General features: G+C 41.6%; 1 protein-coding gene across 1 annotated transcript in view; it reads left to right on the plus strand.

Moving 5' to 3' along the window:
• Window positions 1–14,881, plus strand: part of ADAMTSL1 (ADAMTS-like 1) — a 433,939-nt gene that overhangs the window by 360,094 nt on the left and 58,964 nt on the right. The window contains exons 22-23 of the mRNA XM_011992650.1: window positions 6,103–6,282; window positions 9,642–9,776. Of these exons, the coding sequence (XP_011848040.1) occupies window positions 6,103–6,282; window positions 9,642–9,776 (315 nt within the window). The remainder of the gene's footprint in view (window positions 1–6,102; window positions 6,283–9,641; window positions 9,777–14,881) is intronic.

The raw sequence follows: 14,881 nt of genomic DNA on the forward strand, positions 1-14,881 counted from the left end.
GGAAGGAGAAAAGTTATGAAATATGTAATGATAATACAATGTGATATTCAGATACAGTTGTTTTCTTATTATAAAATATTAAAGTACTAAAGAAATTTTAGAAAACACAGAAAAATTCAGGAGGCCAAAAAGGAAAGAAAACAGCTGGTTCAAAGTCGTTCTCTCCAAACTCAACCACAGCTGACATTTTATTATATTTCCTTAATCATTCCCTTTTATCCTGCTTTATTTCCTCTCAGTAATAAACATTTGTCTGTATCATAAGCATAATTTTAATGGCTATATAATAGCCTATGTTAAGAATATTATGTAATTTACCTAGACTGACTCACATGTTTGAATTGTTAGCAATTTTTCATTAAACAACTTTTTGCATACATGTGCTTTCAGCTTATAAAGTACAGCCTCACACATTCTTCCCAGTCCTGAAGCATCAACAGCATTAGGCAATGAGTATGATAGGTTTTTTCTTGAAAAATGACCTAATTGACTGTATTACTCCTATGCTTGTTCTCTATTCCTTCTCTGAAGAGGTCAGGAAACTGAGTCGGCGATAAAGGATCAGGGGAAGAAGCAGTGTTTCAGTAAATAGGAACAGAATGTGCAAAGGGCCTGAGGTAGAAAGAGCATGCTGCATTTAAAGAATTAAAACCTGGCTGGTGGTGTGGCTATAATATCAAGAGCAAAGAAGAAAGTAGCATATGAGGCTGAGGAGGTATGGGTAGGCAGGGGCTAGATCTTACATGTTCTCATAGATTATGGTACAGTTTAGGTTTTTCTCCTAAAAACAAAGGAAGCATTTGAAGGACTTACTTAGGAGATAAAATCAGCAGGACTAGGGATGCACAGATAGTTCAAGAGTCAGTGATGGGTGGTGTATTAGGATAGATTAGACTCTGGTATCAAGTAGATGCCCAAATGTATAATGACTCAAACACAATAGAAGTTTTATTTTTGCTTAGCTAAGTGCCCAAAGAGTACAACTGGTCATCTGGAGAGGATCTGTCCCCACAGTGTCATTCGGGGTCACAGGATGCTGGTTGCTCTGTCATCTGAAACACATGCCTTCCAAGGCCTCCCTAGGGGTTACCTCTATCCTATCAACCAGGAGAGGGGAAAACAGAATATGGGGGATGGTTGAGAAGGTTTTTAAGGGTGACACCTGGAAGGAGCACACATTAAGACTTTTCACATGCCTTTAGTCACATGGCCACGCGCAACTACAAAGGATGCTGGGGAAGGTAGACTCACTGGGTACTCAGGAAAAAGAGGGAAACTGGTTTTGTGAACAGCTGTCATTGTCTGCCACAGTCAGTATGGAGAAAAGTGGAGGGCTGGAAACCTTCTTTCCAGACTGCCATGGTTCTTTAGAATAACTGACAAGGCTGACAGTTGAGTTACTGTATCCTTTCTCTTTTCTTTCCCTAAGCCACTCTACCTCCACACCTCCTAGGAAGCTTCTAGAATTTCCCATGTAAAGGTGTACCTTTGAGTGGACACCCCACCTTGAGACGCTGACACACCGCCGTGGTGCAGGCAGCCTTCCAAATATAGTAAGAGATCCAATTAACAAGAATACCCTGTCTGGGATTTTTTTTAAAAAGAATATTATAGCATCACCCTACCTGGCAGCTCCGTGGACATCAAAGGCACTGAACCTTGTAATCATATCAAGTTACCACCCATTATGTCTAAGTTCTTTTACTGATCCTTTCAAGCAGCAGGGAGAGCATGGTGCTGTTGAAAAGATATACCACAGGGGAAAATGTAAACATGGGTTCTTTTCCTCCCCGAGTTTAAGATCCAAATAATACCAGGGAGGTTAGCATGTGGAGCCTATCCAAGTAGCTGGTCCACAACAACATAGCTCTTGGATTTTGTTCTGTGGTAGAGCACATTTTCTGTCATTTTCAGGTGTTTCTTTTTGTGGCATTTGCTGTCACACCACAGCAGGCTAGAAAAGATCATCTCCCACAACCTGACCAAGCTTCTCAACAAGAAAGAGCTAACAAAGCCAGAACACATGGATTCTGGAACCTCTCTCCTGACAACAGCTTGGTTTTACAAACACAGCAGAAACATTAATTCTGAAAGTAGAAAGGAATTAAGCATTTGACAGTTCAGAAATAGTAAAGCAGCAGTTCAGATTTTCTCTCAAGAGTCAGGCTAGTATAATGACAGGCGGTGTACACTTGTTAAAATGGGGACTGTTGGCACTAAAGGTATCTCAGTTGGAATCCCTACCCTGGCACTGGTGGGTTACTGATTGGCAGTAGGGTAGGGAATTCGGGGGAACAGGAACTCTGCACCCATGTAATCGTTCAGGCATCCAAACAAATGTGACCTTAGGCAGATTTCTTAATCTCTATGAGGCCCTTTTTCTCATAAAATGGAGTTACTAAATAGTACCTGCTTCACAGGATCATTGTGAAAAATAAGTGATTGTGTTTATAAAATGTTTGGCTTACAGCAAATGTTCAGTCAATGTTATTTCTCCCTTTAATACACTCAGGATACGTTTGCATGGCTCAGTACACTCCAATGTTGAGGTATTCTGAACGTCAGTATTAAGCATATGTATCACTACCTTTTCAAGGGACTCTGTGGAACATTCAAGGGCTGGTGAAGTTTTCTAAAGCATCATTGTCATCTCTTGAGAGAAAAAGAAGAAGAAAACTTTATAACACCTCAATTATTGTTTTCTCTTTCCTCATTCTACATGTGTAATGTCAGAGCCAGTTATGGAAGGACTGGCTGTCACTCCAAGGTGTCTTTGTAATATCATTCTCTGCCTAAGGCCCACAATTCCAGGCAGGAAATCCTCAAAATGTGGCACCAGCAACAGTACCTACATCGACAAACTCATAATGCAGATCTGTGCGTGAATGAATCTGTGAGAGGTTGCCAGTAGACTGAAGAATGATTCCCACTTAATTTCTCTTCCCTTGGGACTACTGTCACGTCCACAGTTCCAGGTTTACAGAAACTGGAGCTTTCTTCCTCCACCCTGCTATTCTGAACATTTCCACTTCTCCCATGAAGCCCCCTACTGTCACTAGAGGAATTCCGCCCTTTTGGTTTATATCCAGTCCTGTCCTCTCAAACAAGCACAATTTTAGAGCGGCATGAGACAGACAAACATAAAGGGAATGGAAGAAGCTTGCAAGCAATTCCTGGGGGAGTGAGAAATAGCTCCCAGGTCTCTCTCCATCCCTGGGTTCTCTCGCTTCTGCCTCTGTTCCACCCTCCCTCCTCCCCTCTGTCACTCTCACTCTCATATTCTCTCCCCCTGAGTCTCTGTGTTTGCTGCCCACAGCCCTCCTCAAAGGAAGATGCAGGCAGTAAGTGCTGCATGGAGCAATGGAGGGAAAGAGGATGAATATTGGTAGAAAATGGTTTGCAGGGCTGGCATGGTGGCTTGTGCCTGTAATCCCAACACTTTTGGAGGCCAAGGCAGGTGGATCATCTGAGGTCAGGAGTTCGAGACCAGCCTGGCCAACATGGCAAAACCATGTCTCCACTAAAAATATAAAAATTAGCCAGGCGTGATGGTGCACACCTGTAATTCCAGCTAACTCCAGAGGCTGAGGCAGGAGAATCACTGGAACTCAGGAGGCGGAGGCCGCAGTGAGCCAAAATCATGCCACTGTACTCCAGCCTAGGTGACAGAGCAAGACTCTATTTCAATAAAAAAAATAAAATAAGGGGGGAGGGATGGCATTGGGAGTTATACCTGATGTAAATGACGAGTTGATGGGTGCTGACGGGTTGATGGGTGCAGCACGCCAACATGGCACAAGTATACATATGTAACAAACCTGCACGTTATGCACATGTACCCTAGAACTTAATGTATAATAATAATAATAATAATAATAATAAATAAATAAATAAATAAATAAATGAAATAAAATTGTTTGCAGGACCTCATTTTTCCTTGTTCTTTCAGGAGAAAAATAACTAAAAGTGCTTTTCTTTAACTTACTTCTGAGGCTTTCTCCTGAATGCTGTGGATCTTTTTTTTTTTTTTAATGGGAAAAAATTAAGCTCAGGGCCCAAAGTCCAAGCTGGCATGGACAGGCATCATGATGCTCTTGCTCTCCCTAGTGGTGCTGTAATGAAAAATCAGCTGTTTCACCCCTCACCTGTGTCTTTTCTCCAGGTATCTTTAGAGATGATGCCAACCTGGCCCCTCTTATGCACTTGAGCATCAAGTATCCTACTGCTAGAGCCAGATTCATGTGTGCCTCTCTCTGATGTGACAAGGCTGTGGTATCCAAGTCTCCACCTGCTTTTGTAGCCCTGCCTCTCTTTCTCTAGCCAATTTCAAGGACATGTAACAGATACACAGGCAACTCTTTGAAGACTCTGCATCCTCAACAGAAGGCTAGCCATTAAGGGCAAACTGCCCTTACTCCAAAGGCAAAAACCAGCCCCAGCTCAGGGAAAACACTAGATCACTAGACTAAGGTCTGGCTCCTTGGCCATTTCTGGCTTTGACCCCCATTTCCCAGGACTTGATACTTCTTTTTTTTTTTTTTTCCCCCTGAGACAGAGTCTTGTTCTGTCCTCCAGGCTGGAGTGCAGTGATGTGATCTTGGCTCACTGCAACCTCTGCCTCCCAAGTTCAAGTGATTCTCCTGCCTCAGCCTCCTGTGTAGCTGGGATTACAGTTGCCCACCACCACGGCCAGCTAATTTTTGTATTTTTAGTAGAGACGGGGTTTCACCATGTTGGTCAGGCTGGTCTCAAATTCCTGATCTTGTGATCCATCTGCCTCAGTCTCCCAAAGTGCTGGGATTACAGGCGTGAGCCACCGTGCCCCGCCAGGACTTTACACTTTAAGCATGCCCTGGATACATGCCAGTAAGTTCTATAAGTAAACTGTGTGAGCTGGGTCAGCAGGCTGAGGTGTGCTTTCCGCTCCCTAGAGACCTGTGAATCTGTGCCACACACTTTCAGTCTCTCAACACACTCAGAGCCTGGCCTCCTATAGCATCCTCCTAAAACAGCATGTAGGAAGGCTCATCCTAAACCCCCAGGGCCTGTTTTCCACCATGTCAACCACAAGGAAACTTCCTGAGGAATTCACAGGTTCCCTCAGAGCACAGAGCCTGGCTTCCAAAGACAGAACTCATCCCAAGTCAGCAGATGATGTCCCCATCTCTCTCACAGAAAATAAATTTGGATTGTGGAAAGAGTTGAGCACTTTCCTTTTGTCCTTTTCCTGTGGTTCTACCGATACTACCATTTCATGTTCTCTTGCTCTGAGAAGATATGTAGGCTTCCAAAAATACAAGCATGTTTTCTACATAGAGTGTGAACTCCAGTAACAATCTAGCAGCTTCCATTCATCTAGTTCATACATATATTTTAACGTCGTATAGCTTTTCACTTTTTATTAAAATATATCTATACAGAAAAGTACACGTATCATAAAGGTACCAAGTGAACACTCCCCACCAGACCAGCCTCAGGTCAAGACACAGAGCATCGCCAGTGGCCAAGCCCCTTGTCCCGTTTCTCAGTCACAACCCCTCCCCGTTCATTCCATTGACTGACTAACAGCATAGATTAATGTTACCGGGTTTTGGTTTTTTACTTACAGAAAGGAAATTATACAGTATGTTCTCTTGTGTCTGGCATCTCTTACTCAACATTATGTTCGTTTCATGTAGTTTCATTTTCACTGGTGTATACGTTTGGTTCTCATGTTTTTCAAATACGTTTTCTCCAAAGAATTTGGGTACTCTCCTTCCACCTTGGCAAGCCCCCCCCCCCGCCAGTTGTCTGTTTCCTGGCCTCCCTCTTCCTGCTTCATCACTGTAGGTTTAAAAGGCAAAAGTTACGGAGACAACTGATATTTTTATCTTGTATCAGCATTTATTCTGATTCTTTGGTCAGCCTGAAGTCTATGTCCTCATCCTCCCAGGCTCTGGGCATTATTTAGTTTGGCTAAAGCATGGTAGAAGATGCCGCTGTAGAGCAGCCCCAGGGAAGAGGGATTCAAGAAGCTATAAATGCTATAAATGCCTCTGGGCTCATCTGAATGTGTTTGACTGATGAGTTTGTTTGTTTTGTTTTTTTTTTCCTTCTTTCTAGGAGTGCCTGAAGCTGAAGTCACTTGGTTCAGGAATAAAAGCAAACTGGGCTCCCCCCACCATCTGCACGAAGGCTCCTTGCTGCTCATGAACGTGTCGTCCTCGGATCAGGGCCTGTACTCCTGCAGGGCGGCCAATCTTCATGGAGAGCTGACTGAGAGCACCCAGCTGCTGATCCTAGGTAAACACTTCAAAGCTAGTTGCCTCTGCTGCACCCTGTTGGGGGAGACTATCGAACCCACCCTCTACCTCCTTTGTGCCCTAATCCAATTAAGGACATAAAAGGTAAAATCGGTATCCCTTGGTTTCTTCCCAATGTAGGGCCTTTTGATAGAACACAGACTTTGAGCCCAAACAAAAGCTTGAACCCTGGCTCTACCATTTACTAACTGTCTGGCACTGGGCAAGTTACCTCACTCTGCTAAGCCTTAGATACTGGTCTCTATGTGGAGACTCCAGACACGAGGACTGCAAGGGGAGAACAGGTATCTCAAACAGAGATAACTGAATTAAAACAATTATCCTTAACTCTTCCTGCATTAAGGACTTCTTTGAGAATCAGATAAAAACTATGGATTCCTCCTTCGAGAAAAATTCATACATGTAAAATGTTTCATATAATTCCAGAAGCTTATGGTCTGGTCTACCTAAAGTCTCCACATGCACCCCTAAACATAAGAACCCCTGATTAAAGAGTCTGGCATGGCTCCTGGTATAAAATGGGTGTTAAAAATAACAATTGCTGGGACACCATCCACAATCTGATTATTGCCCAGTTCTGGACTCAGCCATGTTGCAAGCTATAACCATTTTTGCCTCCTGGACTAGGGATACCCTGCTGTTTTTCCCCACTGAGTCTGGGTGCTAGGGAGATAAAATTTTTTAAAAAATGAAAAACTTATTTTTGGCTTTCTCAAAAAACAGAGCAATTATTAAAGCACTTAGGCTCTAATTATGTGCTTTCTCACCTACAGAAAGCTGTCATTCTAAGGAAAAAAAGGAAAGATGAAAGAAATAATAATTCATGCCACACATATATGCATACACATACATTACAAACTTCCTCAGGGAAAAATATTTAAACTTTACACTTCTGTTTTCACACCCAGAGTTGAAGATATACCAACCCATAGGTCCTTGTAGACCCTGCCCACTCAGATTTCAGAGAGGCCCAAACGGGTTTTCATCTCACTGGTGGCTGCATAAACCTCCAGCCATCTTAGGAAGCCACAGAAAATTGGCTCAGAGAAAGATGTCATTTGTTTTGCACTGGGTTTCATCCAACTGAGCTGCTAGTCTGGAGCCCAGAGCCCAGGGAATATTGCCCCACACTGAGTTATGGTGCTTACCAGTAAGATTTTTCTCCCTAATAATCCTTCCTTGTTGCCTCTGCTAACAGAGATGAAAGTCTAAGATGTAAGGCTGCTACTGTGACTTTGCCAATGAAGTGTGCATGTTCTGTAGGCAGGTGCTTACTGCATTCCAACTGTAATACAGTATAACAGTGAATATGGTGTTTGAAGAGCAAAACATCTTCCCCATTTCATCATACTTCATGGGGAAAAAAAAATCACTGTCAAGACTCTTAAGTTTAAGGCTTTTCTTGATCACAGTTATTGGTTTATTAATGAAAGTTTGTTAGCTTTTAATAGGTACTTTATGAACATCAAAGCAATGTCTCTTTTAATCCCCAAAAATGTAGCTTAATTTTTAAAGGGGGAATTTTGTGGATGAAGCTGAGATTTCACCCCAAGTTCTGTGACTTAACCTGTACCATGAGGACTTGAAGTGTAGTAAGGCAGACTTTCATCCATGTATCCAAATAGTCCATTGGACAGTTATTCATTAAGTGTTGCCATTTAATGTTGCTGACATTAAGTTCCATGTCACCTGGGCACTGGTAAAGTTTTAGGAGAAATATAAGTGGTGGCCTCTACCCCTGGAGAATTTACAGTTTTCCTGGGAAGAGCAAATGGACATGCACTGGAGAGGAAAATTACTGTCAAAGCTGTCGGGACATTAGGAGGGGCCAACATTTGGTCCAAAAAGAGCTGATTGTTTTGAGGATGGAAAGTAGCCCCCACTTTTTGCTCTTACTAAATAAGCAAAGGTTTCATGAGTTTCAAGAAAAAATATTGAGGAGGAGAGAAGGATACTTTGAGTAAACTTCCACCATCAGTTCCTAAAATCATGGTATTCCAGAGTAGACAGAGATCTTGGAAAGGAACCTCATTTTGTAGATGAGAAAACAAGGCTCTGAGGATTTAAATGATCTAATTATTGAATGACACAGCCATGGCTCAAACTGAGGGTTCCTGAACCCAGGCATGACGTTTTTCTCTATGCCATATGAAAAGGATTCTTTTTAAGCTATATTTTATATATCTATCTATCTATATATATATCTATATATATAGAGAGAGAGAGATATGTAATCTCAAGTTCATTGTTTTTTCTATAGAATGGTCTTTGTCAGTCAAAGGCAGAAAGACTGAAGGTATGTTTTTCAAGTAGACTCAGGCACCATCATGTCTTATTAATTCACCAGCCCTAACAAGTGCCTTACAAGGTGCCAGGCACGTAGTAGGGCCCTTGCAGAATGCTGTTGAAATGACCATCCATTTCAAGAGCAGTACTCCTGGGCTGCTGCTTCCATTCCAACAAGCGCTCTGGAGAAAAAGGTGGGAGCTGGCGTTGGGAGTGTAAACTGCAGTTCTTCAGGAGATGCAGGAAGAGGGGCAAAGGGATCTGCTGCTTTTCCAAGAGAATCTGGCATCATCCCACCGCTAAGTTCAGCGGGTGCTTGCCTCTTTATATGTCCAGCAGAAATGATAAGCCAGTATATATTTCCCGTTTTAGTCACTTTTAGCATTGATTAACTGGGACCTCTGATGACCTCAGCGCTGATTCCTTGTACGATTCTGAGTGTTGAAGCATAGCATAGCAACATTCTCCCCTCTGCTTTATCTAGGTCCTGCTTAGGCATTAAAATCTAAACCACAAAGCAAATTAACTTACCGACTTCACAACTTCATCTTTTGCTTCATAGAAAAAGGTCCTTTTAAATAAGAAATTCCTGTGGTGTTTCTTTATCTGTGCAGACAATAACAAAGTGCCTCACTCTAAAGACTGTTACTAGGGCTAAATGAAAAATGGACTGAAATATATTTAGCACAGAACTTGGCATAGTAAATGCTAAAATTTGCTTTTTAAAAAAAGTGTCTTTATGATATAGTTTAACTTATCTACAAATGTATAGGTACCCAGTAGTCTAAAGTGAGAAACCCCTGAACTTTGTATGCCTGCTTCTTCTTACTGACCTTATTATTTCAGGCATCAAATACCTGTATTAAGTTTGAAATTCAGACTCACCTTGATAGGGATTCCTCTATAGGAAAAATGATGTTAAAAGGCAACAACAGTAATGTCTATCTTACATACACGCACACATGTGCACATACATGCATACCCACCTCTTCCTCTTCCCTTGACACAGCCTTGTGCTTTAACCTGCCTGATCCACCCTCTGCCTTCTCACAGATCCCCCTCAAGTCCCCACACAGTTGGAAGACATCAGGGCCTTGCTCGCAGCCACTGGACCGAACCTTCCTTCAGTGCTGACGTCTCCTCTGGGAACACAGCTGGTCCTGGATCCTGGGAATTCTGTTCTCCTTGGTGAGTCTAACCCTTGGAAACATTGGGCAGAAATCCAGGACTGGACAGGATTTATGGATGGGTGACTGCTTGCAGGTGGGAGGGAGGCAGCAGTGGGGGGTGGCCAACAGGAAATCACTAAATTGCCTACAGAATCCAGACTCACCAGTGGAAACTTGGCTGACTTTCCATATGAGGTGAATGCAGTTGTTAGTCTGGACTCTATGGCTTGTCTAGATTCCAGTATGGCTCCTTTCTGAATCCTCTTGGGTTGATGCCATCTCTTGAAACTTTGAGAGAACTACAGCAGTAAAGAACAGCTCCTATATCTCCTCTCCTCTTGCTAACCATTCCCCAGTACTCCTCCATTATCCCCTCCCACCTAAACTAGAGCAATAATCAGCTTTCGAGGAGGAAGTCAAATATCAGCACCCTCCAAAAGGAAGACTATACTATTTAGACCAGCTTTCCGTAGATATAGCCTAAAGCCAACCCAGATAGACTCCTTAAGGCAAGTGCTGAATTAATTTCACCAAGTACAACCTCCCTGTCATCTAGTGTTGGAAACCTTCACCAAGTTATTTCCCACATGGGTAGTGCCCTCTGATAGCAAGGAGTTGTACGAGGGCATTCAAGTCCTGGGCCCCCACACCAGAATCATGGAGATGCCAGAAAAAGCTTCACACATGACCTCTGGAGAGGGACAAGGTGGAAGAGAAGAATTCTTCTGCCTTCAAAAGGCCTGAGTGAGGAAAAACAGACCCATACACGTGCAGAGACAGGGAATATATGAGAAGTTTCTGTACCTTTCTCTTGTGCTGTGAAACTAAGATCTAAAACTCCTCTTTAAAATAAAACAAAGAGCCAAGGCCTACAAAGTGGTGAAAATCTTCATACTAACTCTATGTGATCCCAAATGTTGACAATAATAGCTAGAATTATTCCTGTGGCTCAAAATGTAAAGCTTCTATATTCTTTTATCTAGCAAGGAACAGGAGGCCAGTGAGTTCCCAGTCATACTGTGATGACTTATCAACATGGCCACAGGGGCCTGTTACCTTTAGGATGAGAGCACAGAAAGATGACCTTCAATTTTCGTTTTCATCTGAAACTCGCAAAGAATCTTCATAGCTTATCAGCATATGGAAAAATCTGATTTCTCTATTTTTGACTTGAGTAAAAATAAGACAGGGAAAGTAACAAGTAGCCCTATTCTGTTGCCCATGATTTATACAAGTTTGGCACTGAGCTTTTCTGTATCATGTTGATCAGAATTAACAGAAGTTTCAAAATTGCATATTGCCTCTGGCTTACAAATAGTAAACTTATTCCAAATGAAATACGATTGTGAACTTCTTTATTTTAGACTCATCACTGTGAGAAGCTCTCATAACTGTTCATCACAGCCCGGTCACAAGCAGGGTGTGCAGCAATTGTCTCTTTTCAACTTCAATAGCTCTTTTGGATCACTCAGGTGCCATTTAGCATGCTGGAAAAGTTAACCTGTTCATATTTTTACATGATAGCTTTACTTTCATTCTCCCTTCTTTTGGAATAACATTTTGTTTTATTTTAGCCATGGGCAATAAGAATTTATTGTACTTTATGTTGCCACAATCCATTGCTAGTTGATGGTGCTTTGTTACCTTAGCCTGGTATTTAAATCCAGCAGTTAAGAGACACCTTAAAATCCCAGTCCACATCCAGACTGCTCCATTTGAATGAGACAGTGAGTCAGTATTCATAAAGTCCCTGAATGTAACTGCCTGAACCAAATGGAATTGAATGGTGAATGTCAGTGTCATGCCAGCACTATAGGACTAGGAGATTCACGTGGAATTGTGGAGATAAATGAGACAATGCTGTCAAGTATCAGGACTCTGAGAAGTAGGTTGACACAGACAGAGCCTCATTATGATGATTTGGAGCTGAGCACTGCAGAATAGGTGGGATTCAAATAGGCAGAAAGGAAGAGAAATACGCACTCAAGGTGAGGAAGATTCTATGAGCCCCAAGATGAAAAATGTGCGAGATATGTATCAGGTGTCTGTTCAGAAACAGCTGTAAAACACCACTGCTTTACGACTGATGACAGGCAGCTAAACTAAGATCAAAACTAGGCCATAAAAATGAACAAGCCTCAGCCACAGTTTGTCCATTCAGATTTGGCTCAGACCCTCACCCCAACAATCCTAATGCCCTCCATCCATCCTGAACTTCCCCCTCATCCTGCTCTGTTAGTCCAGTTGCTTCCATCTGGACAGGCTCTCATCCCTGACTCCTATAGGGTGGCCCATTCAGACCACAGTGTGTGCTCTGGGTATGAGAAATAAGCCAGAGGGACTGGAGAGAAGGTTTTGTGTAGGGTTGCTGAGAAATTAACATCAAATTGTGGAGGCCTTGAATATAAAATGAAGGAAGTAGATGTACTACATGGGGAATGGGAACAAATCTTTAGGGGGTTTTTAAAAAGGAGAATGACATACTAAAAGTAATGTATGAGAAGAATTAATCTAATATTCTGTAGGAATCATCGATAGTGGGAGAAATGTAATTTTAAAAAAGCCCTATTTTGAGGATAACAGATATTCTAGACCAAGGTGGAAATACATGGCAAAGATACTGTTAATCACTCCTCCCACAGCCAAGACATCCCTAATCAATCATGACATTCTTTTTCACTCAGCCCAGGCACTGCCTTGGAATTCATTTTAACGTTCTTACCAAGCCTGGTGGTAGTTGATATATACAGGATGAAAGCCATTCACCTGCCCTATTGTAGCCAGTGAGTGGTGAGATACCACTGCATGTTTCCTCTATGTATGAGGTCAGCTGGCTGTAACAGTCTTACAGATCTTCATGGTTCTGTGGCACAGGAACAGTAACTCATAGACCCTGATTTTCATGTTTCCCAGCAGTAAGGGTAGAAGGGAGAGTTGGAGTTTTTTAAGCCATGTATCAGAGCTCATTCTTCTTCATTAAGTCTGGAGTGTTGAGATCCTCACTAGGTGAGACTATTCCAGAACTGGCTATTTTAGTTATCAAACACCCTGGCATTAATTTCACCTCAAGCCACTGCTACAACTCTCCAAAAGGAATGTTGCCTCAGCAACACATGCACAGGCCCACCTGGGCCTCACTTTTCCATAACTATAAAAATGAAAACTTGAGACTAGCAAGTGCTTGTTGCTCTCACACTCTTGACCATATGGCTTAGACATAGAAATGCCCAGTAGAGGCTCGGCCATGCCGAGTGGACGCAACCTAACTGGACCCATTGTCCTAGGCAAAACAGGTGCTAATTTTTTTATCCTTGTTTGCAACTATTCTTTTTGCAGGGAGGCCAAAACTGTGCCGATTGCTCTGGAGGGCAAGGCTGGTGGTCATGCCATCGCTTTTTGGTGGTCCAGACCCAAGCAGTACCCCACAGGGCTCCAATTATAGAGCAGCAGCATTTCAGGCCTCCCTGCAGCACCAAAACCTTTTTGCAGACTTCTGCTAAATATTTTTTTTGGCCACTAAGACCTAAAACTAATATTTCTCACAGTATCATTTATAGGGCATTAGCATTGATATTTTTTGAAAAGTAACTTTTATTGGAGTTTTTATTATGAGAGTAATACATCTTCATTTTAGAACAATGAATTAGAGAGAAGCAGAAGGAAGACAATGAAAATTATCTACAATTACCTAACTCAGAGATAATTCATTCAAATACCTTCTTCATAGACATTAATATACATATTATACATATCTTTTGCCTAAAATGAAATATACTCTATATATTGATAGTAACTTTTTTCACTTAATGGTATGTAACAGCTTTCCATGTCTCCAAATAGTCTTCTACAATTTCATTTTTAATGGCTGCATTGGTAGGAGGTACTATATCTTATTCAACACATTCTCTAATGTTTTAGGTTCTTTACAATATTTTGCTATTATATCAAAATAGATATAAATATTTTTATTTCTAAGTCCTTGTGTGCACCCCTATTTACTTAGGATCAATTCCTAGAAGTGAAATTGTTGTATCAAAAGCATTGAATATTTTAGATTTTTGTTGTATGTTGTCAAATTGCCCTCCAACAAAGTTTTACCGATTTTATATGCCCACCAGCACTGTATGAGAGTTCCCATTTCCCCAAAATGTTGCCAAGACTACATATGACCAAGAGTTTTTACATTTACTATTTTAATTGGTAAATATACAATAGTATAAAATACAATATGAAAAATGGTATAAATGCATATATAATTTTGTTTTTATTATGTTTATCATTTATGTTCATTTATGAATTGCCTATTCAAGTCCTTTGATAGTTTTTTGATATTTCTCTTTGTTTTTTTTTTTTACCTTTTAAGTTCAGGAGTGCATGTGCAGGTTTGTTACACAGGTAAACTGTGTCATGGGGGCTTGTTATGCAGATTATTTCATCACCCAGGTATAAAGCCTAGTACCCATTAGTTATTTTTCCTGATCCTCTCCCTGATCCCACCCTCCACTCTCTGAAAGGCCCCAGTGTGTGGTTTGTTCCTCTCTATGTGTCCCTGTGCTCTCATTTGGCTCCCACTTAATAAGTGAGAACATGAGGTACGTGGTTTTCTGTTCCTGCATTAGTTTGCTAAGGATAATAGTCTCCATCTGTATCCATGTCCTTGCAAAGGACACGATCTCATTCTTTCTTATGGCTGCACAGTATTCCATGGTGTATATGTACCACATTTTCTTTATCCAGTCTATCATTGATGGACATTTAGGTTGATTTCATGTCTTAGTCATTGTGAATTGTGCTGCAGTGAACATATGTGTGCATGTGTCTTTATAATAGAATGATTTATATTCCTTTGGGACACCCAATAATGGGATTGCTGGGTTAAATGATATTTCTGTCTTTAGGTCTTTGAGGAATTGCCACACTGTCTTCCACAATGGTTGAACTAATTTACACTCCCAGCAACAGTGCATAAGCATTTCATTTTCTCTACAACCTTGCCAGCATCTGTTGTTTTTTGACTTTTTAATAATAGCCACTCTACTTTGGGAGGCCGAGGCGGGCGGATCACGAGGTCAGGAGATCGAGACCATCCTGGCTAACACAGTGAAACCCCGTCTCTACTAAAAA

This window comes from Mandrillus leucophaeus, unplaced genomic scaffold, assembly GCF_000951045.1.
Source record: "Mandrillus leucophaeus isolate KB7577 unplaced genomic scaffold, Mleu.le_1.0 Scaffold415, whole genome shotgun sequence".
Lineage (NCBI taxonomy): Eukaryota > Metazoa > Chordata > Mammalia > Primates > Cercopithecidae > Mandrillus > Mandrillus leucophaeus.